This window comes from Macaca thibetana, chromosome 14 (assembly GCF_024542745.1).
Source record: "Macaca thibetana thibetana isolate TM-01 chromosome 14, ASM2454274v1, whole genome shotgun sequence".
Lineage (NCBI taxonomy): Eukaryota > Metazoa > Chordata > Mammalia > Primates > Cercopithecidae > Macaca > Macaca thibetana.
In genome coordinates this window covers 30,254,239-30,267,191 of record NC_065591.1, presented here as the reverse complement: position 1 = coordinate 30,267,191, position 12,953 = coordinate 30,254,239, and the positions used below count along the sequence as shown (strand labels likewise).

At 34.9% G+C, this 12,953-nt stretch overlaps 1 protein-coding gene across 2 annotated transcripts in view; it reads left to right on the top strand.

The window, feature by feature from the left end:
• The window catches only part of PDHX (pyruvate dehydrogenase complex component X), a 157,991-nt gene extending 145,380 nt beyond the window's left edge, over positions 1-12,611 (top strand). For both annotated transcript variants that reach the window (XM_050758938.1, XM_050758937.1), the window contains 3 exons: positions 1,158-1,316; positions 8,923-8,987; positions 11,566-12,611. In XM_050758938.1, the coding sequence (XP_050614895.1) occupies positions 1,158-1,316; positions 8,923-8,987; positions 11,566-11,824 (483 nt within the window). In that variant the 3' untranslated portion in view covers positions 11,825-12,611. The remainder of the gene's footprint in view (positions 1-1,157; positions 1,317-8,922; positions 8,988-11,565) is intronic.
• The last annotated feature ends 342 nt before the right edge of the window (positions 12,612-12,953 follow it).

The window sequence follows — 12,953 nt, the reverse complement described above, 5'->3', positions numbered from 1 at the left end:
TAATTCATTTTAATTTTTTTTAATAAGGTTTAAGATAATAGTTGTTTTGTTTTGTTTTGTTTTTGTTTTTGAGCAGCAGCAAGATTTATTGTGAAGAGGGAAAGAACAAAGCTTCCACAGCATGGAAGGGGACCCGAGCGGGTTGCCCTAAGATAATAGATTTTTAATACAATTTTGACCATGTCCCATAAGTCTTCTTTACGTTTTGTAATTAAATTTATTTGCCAGATATTCTTCATTCATGAGGGTTTTGTTTAGTTTCTCTTTTACTTTAGCGTTGTCTATGAAGAATTTCAAATCTTCTGAGAGGTTGGGACTTTATTCTTTTAACATAGTGATATTGCTGAATGAGTGAAGGAACTAAGCCTTGAAAGATGGAAAAATGGAAGAGCAATTGAAAAGCAATGTGAAGGTAGCCTTGAAATGGAAATGAGCATAGCATGACAGTGGAAAATCCATCTCAGGGGAGTGGTCACAAGTAAAATGGGATAGATAGAGTAGAATCAAATTGTGTATTGCCATGCTTAAATGACACGCCAGGAGGCCTGGATCTTTTTCTTTAAAAAACAAAGAATTTTTGAGTACAGAAATTCTTTCCAGTTTCTGTTTTTCAGCATCATTTTCACCTGTAATACAAGGCAACATTATTAATAGACAGGATTTCCAGGCATTTTGTCATTTGATGAAATCTCTTTTAAATAGGGAAGTAATTTCTTGAGGGCCTGCTGATATATATCCCAGAGCTGAGCTAGAAAGGAATAATATGATCTTATATCGTTACCCTTTTCCACTCTCCTCCTCACCTCAAGATCATGTTCGTTACCATATGAGGTAGGAAGTACAACAGACATTAAATAACTTCTAGCAATCAGGAAAGAAAGCCCTTTTTTCCCCACTAGGATATAAAGAGATCAAAGCATGTACCTCATCATAATTTCTTCAAACTTCCTTCAAAAAGGTAGTATGTTTAATTATTCTTGGCAGACATAAAAGATAATTGACAGAACTCCAAACCATTTTTTCAAACCAAATTTTTACTTATTTCCTCTTATCTAGCTATGTTCACTTTGGAAAATGCACAGTAATTTTATTTTTCTGTAACTGCCTTGTTCTAAAGCCACTTTTTTAGTAAGATTTTTTTTTTTTCCTATTTCTAGCAAATGCCAGATGTTAATGTAAGCTGGGATGGAGAGGGCCCAAAGCAACTGCCGTTTATTGACATTTCAGTGGCTGTGGCAACAGATAAAGGCTTACTTACACCAATCATAAAAGATGCTGCCGCTAAGGGTATCCAGGAAATTGCTGACTCTGTAAAGGTATGTCTTAAGAAAGAGTGTGCTTTCAAAATGTTAGCATATACTTTTGGATAATTACTTTCTGATAAAGTCTTGACGTAATCTAGTCAGACTGTGATTTTTTTGTATGTGGGGAGAGTTATTTCATCAAGTGATTGTCACGTATCTATAGGTTTTTAAAGTTTTTATCCAAGTATGACCCATTGTAAGAAAATTTAATATTCAAAAATTAAGAGATAACATGTAAATAGAACAATTTCATGCTAAAGACAAACTTTATTTTCCAAAGTCCAGAATTCAACCCTAAAGATGCTATATCAGGTAGGTTTTAAAGTTGAAGTTAAGCTGAAACTGTATTTCTATGGAAGTGGTAATAGACCTCAATATTAATAACATTTTATTCTTAAAGTATATTTACTTCTTCTCTAAAACTGAGACCATTAAAAGAACTTAGCGGCCATGCACAGTGGCTCACACCTGTAATACCAGCACTTTGGGAGGCCGAGGTGGGCAGATCACGAGATCAGGAGATTGAGACCGACCTGGCCAACATGGTGTAACCCCATCTCTACTAAAAATACGAAAATTAGCTGGGTGTGGTGGCACGTGCCTGTAATCCCAGCTACTTGGGAGGCTGAGGCACAAGAATCACTTGAACCCAGGAGGCAGAGGTTGCAGTGAGCCGAGATTGCGCCACTGTATTCCAGCCTGGCAACAGAATGAGACTCCATCTCAAAAAAAAAAAAAAAAAAAAAAAGTGGACTTAGTGTTCCAGAAGCAAAGTTACTTTACTTTTTCAGGATTTCTTGAAAAGCAGTTTTTGTAACTCCAATGTGTAGGAATCTTATTTCACCAAAAAATAGCACATCGAATAGGCAAGAACACAGGCAGTAGGGCAGCTTTGACAGCCTCAGTAATTTCCGAGGGTATTTTTTGACAGAAGTATCACAAGTCTTAAAGTGATTGCATCAAAAATTTCTGATTCATTTGGGTAAGTGATTTCTTTCCATTTGCCAAGGACCTGTTGTATGTATAGTGGTAGAACAATTTAGAAGGTAAGATTTCTTTGGAGAGCTGACAGTACATAAATGTGTAGACCTTCTTGCTCAAAAGAAGTAAGTACAAGTTAATCTGATTTTAAAAGCATACCCATAAATACTGAGTTTACTTGGAATTTTAGAGGTAGATATAATTAAAGGTGAACCTACTAGAATCAATATTTTTAGGTCTTTCTTCACTCCTCTTTGAAAAGATTTGCAGAAAGTGTTTGTATAGATAAAAATGGAATTGTTAATTGAAAAATGAGGCTGCACATGGTGGCTTATGCCTGTAATCCCAGCACTTTGGGAGGCTGAGGCAAGCAGATCACTTGCAGCAATTTGAGACCAGCCTGGCCAACATGGTGAAACCCCATCTCTACTAAAAATACAAATATTAGCTGGACATGGTGGCACACACCTGTTATCTCAACTATTCGGGTGGCTGAAGCACGAGAATTGCTTGAACCTGGGAGGCAAAGATTGCAGCGAGCTGAGATCGTGCCATTGCACTCCAGCCTGGATGACAGAGCAAGATGCTGTATCTCAAAAAAAAAAAAAAAAGAAAAAAGAAAGAAAAAAGAAAGATAGCATTAATTTGGTCAATTCAAAAGTCAAAGTAATAGAGATTGGTTTGCTGAGATATAGTATGTTCCTTATATTTATCAAGGGTTTTCAGCAACAATGAGAATACTTTTGTCTGTGTTTTGTAAAGGTTAAATGAGATTAAGTGTTGAAACAACCTGTAAAATAAAAAGTACTATTATAATGTTATGGAACTTTACTGCACAGCTAGAATTTCCTTATTTTTATATACATTAAATTTAAAAAATTAACCATTATAGGAAGATTTCCTTGATTCTGAGCAATTTACTAATTTTACTACTATAATACATAACTCTGAAGTAGTTATGTTAGCTTCCTCTATTCCTTGCATCCTGAAGACTCTAAGTTTAAGAGGTAAGGAGGCAGTCTCACCAGCCTCTCAGTTGGGTCTCACAGCAGTGGGAAGGGCAGTCATAACCCTCTGGAGTGTAATGGTCTCTGGCGGGCCTTAGGCATTTCCTGTAACCCCCAGCAGGGACTCAGGGTTTGCCGAGCTCTGGCTGCCCCTGTTTGCTTCTCATTCTACCTGCTTCTCTTTCCCACTCTGCTCTCTTCACTCTTGTTCTTGGTGATGCCAGGCACTGGGCTAAGCGCTTCATTTAATCCTATTAACCCAGTCCAATTGGAACCTTAATTTCTCCATGAAATTGAGGAGATGGAGTTTTAGCAACTTTGATAAATTTGCCCGAGGCAGTACAGCTAGAAAGCAGTGGCAGTGAGGACTAGTTAACCCAGGCAGTTAGATTCTAGAGCCACTACTTAATGATCTGTTATACCACCTCTCTCCTTGCTTTTACTGTTTACCTTTCTTTTTTCCTATCTAATCATTCACTTCTTTACCTCTCTTTTGTCATTTTCTCCCTCAAAGTTACCAAAAAGGAGGGTTTGATTTGGTCCCCAAGTAGTACTTTCTTGTATGAAGTACTCTAGCTGGGCAAGTCTCTCATGCCAGGCCAATGTGTCATGTGGTACAGAGCATAACAACCAGATGCATGTAATCACTTTGGTTGTACCCAGAAAAAATAAGGGGACATTGAAGCACATTGAGGCCTCTCATGAGAAACAGGTGCCTTGCATGGCCTATTTAGCGTATTAGTTCTCTAGTTTACATGAGAGAGAGAGAAAAAGAAAGTGTGTGTGTGTGTGTGTGTGTGTAAGAGAGAGAGATCTGAGCTCCTGCAAAATTAGTTTTTTGTTGAAATGGCTTGTCTTGTAAGCATGATTATTTTAAAAACTTAAATCTTGGATTGTTTAAATGGTGGCTTAAAAACTAAGTATTTTAGATAGGCTCTATAGAGATATGTTCATTTAGCTGCTGTGCACGAATCGTCGTTAAAAATATGTATGCACCAAGTAGAAACCCTGAGTGTGTGTGTGTTTGTGTGTGTGTGTGTGTTCTTCACATCCAATGTAGATTTTGACTCAATTCCAAGTTAAGCAAGATTATATTGAATTCAGCTTTACTGTGCAAAAAAAAAAAAAAAAACAAAAAAACAAAAAACAGCATCTATCTGAGTGTCCAAGTATAGTAGTGAGTCATCTTTGGTAATAAATGCATTTTCTGTCCTGTGCTTTAGTGTTGTTATATTTTACCCCATCCACCAAAAAGGGTAGACAGTAAATGTTCCATTTATGGAATAGTGCCATTTTATACAGTTTGAGTCTTGTCAGTATTTCTACATCAAACTTTGTACTGTGGCTTATTAAAAGGTTTTATGTATTAAAAAGGTTATGTATTTAAACAGTTTATGAATGTTTATGTATTTAAACAGATAAAATTTAGAATGATTTTAATTCCAGGGTAAAATCTGCTCTGACCAGAGAGAAATATATGACTAATTCATATATGAATGTAGTATTTGTAATTTTCTTATTTAAAGACATGCAAGTTCTAGAAGTATTTGTACAGTTTAACAGTTTTAACAACTCTAACAATAATAGCACCTGGCATACTTTGTACCAGTTTTTGCTGTAAGCCTTTTATATATATTAATCCTCTTTAAAACTACCCTATCAAGTACAAGATAATAATTTGATATGGTCGATGAAGCAACTGATGGGAAAAAAAGAGAAGTTAAATAATTTGCCCCAAATCTTACTAAGTGATGTAGCCAGCATCTGAACCCAATCAGACTGTAGACTAGAGCCTGCTCCCAACCACTTAGCTTTGCTGCTTCTTTCACACTAGTTACATAACTACTGTATGACTATAGTGGTCAGGTTATCAGCCTTCTAGAATCAGTAATGTTTTCTCTAAAAATAAAAAATACTTGAGAAGCAGCTCCTGAACTTTCAGAAATGAACAAGAAGAATAGCTAAGGACTCAACAGTTATACCAAATGCACCATAATTAGTTGATTTGCCAGGTAGAGGAAAGGAGTACAATCATTTGTTTTCTGTGTCTGTAAGACCAATCTTTTGGTTTGGAATTTGAGATATTGTAGTTCTGTCTTATCCAAGGTTTCACTTTGCATGGTTTCAATTACCCGTGGTCAACCACAGTTGAAAATAGGTGAGTACTGTACAAGGTATTTTGAGAGAGACCACATTCACATGATTTTTACATTGGTACAATTGTTCTGTTTTATTATTAGTTATTGTTAATCTCTTACTGTGCTTAACTTTTAAATTAAACTTTATCATAAGTATGTATGTGTAGGAAGAAGAGTACAGTCATGCATCACAGCAGGGATACATTCTGAGAAATGCATGGTTAGGTGATTTTGTCATTGTGTGAACACCGTAGAGTATACTTACACAAACCTAGATGGGATAGCCTACTACACGCCTAGGCTTTGTATGGTACAAACCTGCAATACAACCAATTACTGTACTGAATAGTATAAGGAAATAGTGCTACAGTGGTACGTATTTGTGTGATAGGAATTTTTCAGCTCCATTGTAATCTTAATGGGGCCACTGTCATATATGTCTGTCGTTAACTTAAGTGTCCTTAGATGGCACATGACTGTAGGTATAGAGTTCAGTATTATCTGCCATTTCAGGCACCTACTGTGGGTCTTTGAAATATCCCCCACAGATAAGGGGGAACTACTGTATGCAACTGGGAGAAAAAAAGAGTTAAGAAAGAAGAGACCTGAGTCACATGGGAGAGTACTCTGCCAAAGAAGCAGTGAAGATTCCCTGAGGAATGTGAGGTTGTGGTCTTAGCAAGTAGGCAGTGGATAAGAGAACCTGCAGCAAAGAGACCAAGGCTCTCTACCTGGTGAGGCAGGAGCAGACTTTTTGAGGAGACTGTGGGATCATAGACAGGTTGAGCTCTGGATTCTCACTAAGAGACATACTATCCAGTACACACATCCCTCTGATTGTCACTTGGCTGGCTGTTTTTCATCATTGGTTTCTCAGTTCAGTTGCTAATGTCTTAGGCCTTCTGCAGCTTCCATAGCTGAAATAGTTTCCTAACACTCTTTATCTCATTACCCTGTTTTATTGTCTTCATATGGTTTATTTGTCTTTGAAATTACCTTGTTTATTTATTTGTTCACCCTTCTGTGTTCCCTACTGTCTGATGTTCACTGTCCATTGCCATTTATCTAATTCTGGAAGAGTGCTTGGGATACAATAGTTGCTTGGTGAATTTATTTTAAAACAAATTTCAGTAAAACCTATTTCATTGAAATTAATTTTTCAAGAGTTTGTGGCTCTCTACAGATTCATCCATGAACCCCAGGTGAAGAACACCTGTACTACGCATTTACTTCTTGACCCTCAGTAATCCCAAGGATGCCAGTGTGGGGGCTGTAGGCATACTGCAGCCAAGTTCAAGTTGGTATTCCTTGAATAAAGTAATGTAGTAACACACCTTGAATCCTGTGTTATTCTTAATTCTTCATTACTTATAACAGTATTAAAAGGCAGAGGCAAAGTTTACCTTATAAGTACCCAGTAAATTTTTTTGAATGAATTAGCAAGGCATTTGATGTATTGTAGAAATATTTAGTGGTCATTTTTTATTCTTTCAGCTGGATGCTTCAGGTAACATGTACTTTGATTTTGAGTCCACATTGCCAGGGGATCCCAGTGATAATTACAAATTTATACAACCAACAGTCCTTCTCAGACTCCATACCTATTTCAGACTCTTACTCGAGTTCACTGACAGGAATTTCCTGTTGATGTATTTAGGATCTACAGAGTTTTTGTTTTTAGTATGTGTGCTTGCAATCTAGTTATTAAAATGAATTTTTTTCATTTGTTGCAGTGTGGTAATTCATCAGGATAATGCTGAGATCATCTGCCTTTAGAAGATGCCTTTCAAAGTTCATATATATGTCTTTTCAAATCATGTAAACAGTTACATTGCTTAAGGGAGGAAAAATGCATTTGTAGATTATTCTCTCTCCTGTTATTCCAATAACTATATAAGTCAGAATTCATCTCTTTTTTTGCAAACAGCATACACCTGTAATTTTTTCCATTGGCAGTACGTTGCAGTGATGTGTTTTTAGATTTTTGATATTTTTAAAGACTTAATTTTAAAAATTTAAATCATCTATGAGTTAAAGTTATCAACTGTGATTGTAATAGTGCCTATGTTGCCTATGCAATACAAAATATTAAGTAAACTCCACATTTATTTTATCTACCCAAATGACAGTGACCTAATTTTTCTGTATCCTTCCTCTTAATTCATTATTAAGTTTTTATATATGATGACTCAACCTCTGTTCCCTTGCTTTTAAGCACTGAAAAATAAAAATTAACAGAAATATAGTTAATTCCAATTACAAGTGAGAGGAAAATTTTACTAATGTGTCATGTCTTGTCTTCTGTAAGATTTTTAGAAATCAGTATGGTCAAGAGTGATAAGAATCAAGTACATCCTTATATTCCTTGTGGCAGTATAAATTGGACTAGCTTATTCAGGAAGTGATTTAGCTGTAGAATCAGGAACCAAAAGAAGTCTATTCTCTAGGGCACTATAATTCCACTTCTGAAAATTTACCTGAAATAATTCAGAAAAAACCATGAACCAAATTATAACACTGGGAAATAACCAAGTAAATTAGGCAGATGCATTCTTTAGGAACAGACATTAAAAAATCATTTCTGAAGGCTGACAACACAGAAGATGCATATAATACTGAACAATTAAATATAAAATTTATGTTTTATAACCATTGTGTGGGGTTGAGATTGTGCATAAAGATGGAGCAAACTCTGAAAAATAAAAACGGAATGTTGATTGTGGGATTGTGGGTATGCTACTTTGGTTGCTATTGGATAATTTATTTAAAACACACTAGATTGGCCAGGCATGGTGGCTAATACCTGTTATCCCAGCATTTTGGGAGGCCGAGGCAGGTGGATCCCTTGAGTTCAGGAGTCGGAGACCAGCCTGACCAACATGGTGAAACCCCATCTCTCCTAAAAATACAAAAAATCAGCCGGGCGTGATAGTGGGTACCTGAAATCCCAGCTACTCAGGAGGCTGACGCAAGAGAATTGCTTGAACCTGGGAGATGGAGGTTGCAGTAGGCCATAATCATGCCACTGCACTCCAGCCAGGGCGGCAGAGTGAGACTTCTTCTCAAAAAAAAAAAACAAAAAACAAAACAACAACAACAAAAACACTAGGTTGATGAGAATGTATTCTTGTTTTTTTTTTTTCTTACAATAAAGTTTTATAGGCAAAATAGAAAATTTCACTGTGCATATAGGAAACTCTAAAGCATTCTGCATTCTGCATAGTAATTGGTGGTACACAGGGTAATTCCCATATTTGAAAAATTGTTAAAGGAAGTAATTTTTCTAGAGTTTTGATTAACAGCTTTAGTTTCTTGAATTATCTGTGCTCTTGTTTGTTCTTATAATTAGAGAAAATTATTTTTATATAGGTAACATAAAATCAAATCAAGGCATATCAGAGATGAGAGTGTATGACTTACAAATATTTCAAATGACAAGATCAACTGTGTAACATTTTGTTGGTTGTCCTATTCTGTTTGTATTTTTCTCAGGCTCTATCAAAGAAAGCAAGAGATGGAAAATTGTTGCCTGAAGAATACCAAGGAGGATCTTTTAGGTAAAATTTAAACTCTTAATTATCCATAACATCAAACAGATAGATGTAAGACTTATAAAGACCCTGTCAGCCTTTCATTTATCTGAAATATTTTTTAAAATTTAAGCTAAAAATATTTAGACAATAGAATATCTGGAAATATTCTTCACACTAGTCAGGCTTTCATATTAAAGCTAGTAGGAACCTATTTGTGTTGAACTAAACGTTCATTGGACATTGACTAACATGGAATGATAAATATTATGTATTCTTTAGTATCTGACCCCCCAATATTAATATCTGTGATATTATATTGCTATGTGAAGCAACCACTTATTTGTTATTATTGCAGTATATAATATTCTATTGTATAAATATACCAGAATTCATTTTACTGTTGATGGGCATTTGTGTTGCTTCCAGTTCGGTGCTATTACAAATTATGGTGCTATGAACATGCTTATTGGTGTCTTATGGTGAATATATGTACATTTTTTGTTGTATAGACCTAAAAGTATAATTCCTAAGTTAGAAGTTTTAGCAGATACTGCCAAACAATTTTCCAAATGGTTATACAAATTTACACCTCCACCAACAGTCCTGAGAATTCCCATTGCTCCACATTCTTGCCAGTGTTTAATAATGTTAGGTTTTAAATTTTAACAATTATTGGGGTGTGTAGTGGTACTCTTTGTAGGGAAATGCAAATTAGTGATGTTGAGTACTTTTCACTCATCAGCCATTTGGGTATCTGGTAATTCATGAGATAAAGTACCCATTGCAGTCTGGTGTTCATTTAAAAAATGATGTATAGTTCTTATTTCTGGATACACAGACCTTTGTAGGATATATATTGTTTCAAATAGCTTTCACACTCTGCGACTTGCCTTTGCGACTCTCTCAGTGATTTTTTTTAATGAAAGGAAGTTCTGAATTTTAATGAATTCCTGTTTATCAGTATTTTTCTTTATAGTTGATATAGTTGATACTTTTCTATATAGTTGATTATATATTTTTCTTTATAGTTGATACTTTATAGTTCATTTTCTGTTAGGAATTTTTGCCTATCCCAGAGTCATGAAGTTACTCTTCTGTGTTATCTTCTAAAAGCATTTATGTTACTTTTCACATGTAGATCACAATTCATCTGAAATTGGATTTTGTAAATAATGTGAAGTTTAAAGTTCTCTTTTTTCCCCACATGGATAGTAAATTTACACAGCATCATGTAATGAATATTGATTTCTCCTTTTTCATAGCACTGAAAAGGTGATTGTATATGTGTTGGTCTGGTTCTATGCTATTCTTTTCCACTGGCCTGTTTGTTGATCCTTTGTTTACTACCACCAAGCTACAACTCTTCATAGCTGGTAATGAAGGCTTCCAATTTTATTCACCCTCAAAATTGTCTTCTGGCTTTTCGTATTTCCAAATAAATTGTAAAATTGATTTGCCATTTTTCACACACACACACACACACACACACACACACACACACACACACCCCTACCTTGCTGGAATCTTGATTGGGATTGCATTAAGTCTTTTGATGGTTTGAGAATTGACATTCTTACAATATTGAGTCTTCTAACCAGTGAATATGGTAGAAACCATTGTGTATTCAGTTCTTTGATTTCTTTCAGTTATGTTTTATAATTTTCTGTGTAGAGGTCTTGTATGTATTTCATTCGATTTATTCTTTGGTATTTGTTTTTTGATACTGTTATAAATGATATTGTTTTAATTTTTTATTTTCTAATTATAGCAACTTATACATAGAGTCGTGTGCCACTTTATGATGGGGATATGAGAAATGCATTGTTAGGAGTTTCATCATGCAAACATCATAGAGTGTACTTACGCAAACCTAAATGGTACAGCGTGACACACCTTAGCTGTATGATATAGCTGTTTGCTCCTAGACTACAAACCTGTACAGCATGTTACTCTACTGAATACCGTAAGCAGTTGTGACACAATGATGAGTATTTGGGTATCTAAACATTTTTAAAATGTACAGTAAAAATGTAAAACGTAAAACATGGTACACCTGTTTAGGGCACTTACCATGAATGGAGCTTGCAAGACTAGAAGTTGCTCTGGATGAATCAGTGAATGAGTGAAGGCTTAAGACATCACTATACACTACTGTAGACTTTATAAACACTGTACGCTTAGGCTGCACTAAATTTACTTTTAAAATAAAGTAATTGCAATATGTTATGACAGCTATGATGCCACTAGGCAATAGGAATTCGTCAGCTCCATTATAATCTTGTAAGACCACCATTGGATATGTGATCTTTCATTATGTGGGACATGACTCTAGATATAAAATGGATTTTTATATTGACCTTTTATCTGATGACTTAACTAAATTTACTTTCTAATTTTACTAGTTATCTGTAGAGTCTTATTTTTCCTATGTACACAGTTAATTTATTTGTGAATACTACATTTTTCCTTTTTTCATTACTTAATATATTTTTTTCTTGCCTTACTATACTGCCTAATAAAATATATATAAAATATGTGCTTCGGGGAAAGGGAACTTTGATTAAGGATGTCCCTCCCTCAGAGCTTTTTCTTTCCCCCCTAGTATTTCCAACTTGGGGATGTTTGGCATCGACGAATTTACTGCAGTGATTAACCCTCCTCAGGCCTGCATTTTGGCGGTTGGGAGGTTCCGACCTGTGCTGAAGCTCACTGAGGATGAAGAGGGAAATGCCAAACTGCAGCAGCGCCAGCTCATAACAGTCACAATGTCAAGTGACAGTCGAGTGGTTGATGACGAACTGGCAACCAGGTTTCTTAAAAGTTTTAAAGCAAACCTAGAGAATCCTATCCGACTTGCCTAGTCCTCAAAGATAAGAAGTTGGTGTTCAGCTTAGTTGATTCAGTAGTTGTTACCAAGAAACATGTGTTAGAGGAAAACAACTTGGTATTTAAGTATGAAGTGGATGAAATGTTTATTTATTTAAGATGAAAGCATTTGACCCAGGGTGTCTTCATCTTCAGTTTGGGTTTAATGTTATAGAAATAAATGATGATAAACTCTAACTATTAAAGGAAAGAGAATATTTGGTTACTCAGATCCATTTTTTAACCTCTGGTGCTGTATAAAGGGAATATTCAACTAGATGTAAATCAAAGTATATGTTTGGCTCATTTGAGCATTTTAGAATATTTGAGAATGTATAATACATGTAAAATAAACTATTAGAACTCTACCATAATTGTGTTGAAGGTAGAAGTGATCTTCAAAGAGATGGCCATTAACTTAGCAGTGGGACCTCACTTTTACAAGCACTGCTCTAGATATACTTGAAGAATTTAATATGTACAGAATTTTATTCTGGATAATAAATAGGATCACACTGTATTAGGGGTTATGGCAACATTATTGAATTTTTTATGTACATAAAGTCTTATGTTTAGGGTGGTTTCTATCTGTCTTGTTTTTCACTTGTATAACACTGTGAACTTCTAAAGAGAGAGAATAAAAGAAGCATGAATGAGAAGAATGACATTTCAGAAAAATGGTTCAATGAAAATCTATAGCTAAAATATGTAAACCTAGGTAAAGCGCTTGCCTTCATCCTGAGTCAGAATATATTTAAATAAATTGTGTTATCTCTTGCCAAACATTTTGTTAGTGTTTATTTAAAAAGAAAATGTTGTTTCTTAATGCATTTAAATCAGTTTTGTATTGTGCAGTAAAATGTGAGAAAATATGAACATTTCAATTGTATTTTACATGTTAAAACACAAAAGTTCAGTAAACTTTGAAGTCGATTAGTAGTTTTTCTAGAACACCTTAAAAAGGACTCTACAGGAGGAAAGAAGGAATTTCAAATTAGTATGACATTAGGAAAGTAACCGATAGGAAATGTAAAACTTTGGAAAGAGAATAGAAGACTTACGAAGCCAAACAGATGAGAACTACTCTTTTTATTCCACTAATATGAAATTTTCACTAATTATTAT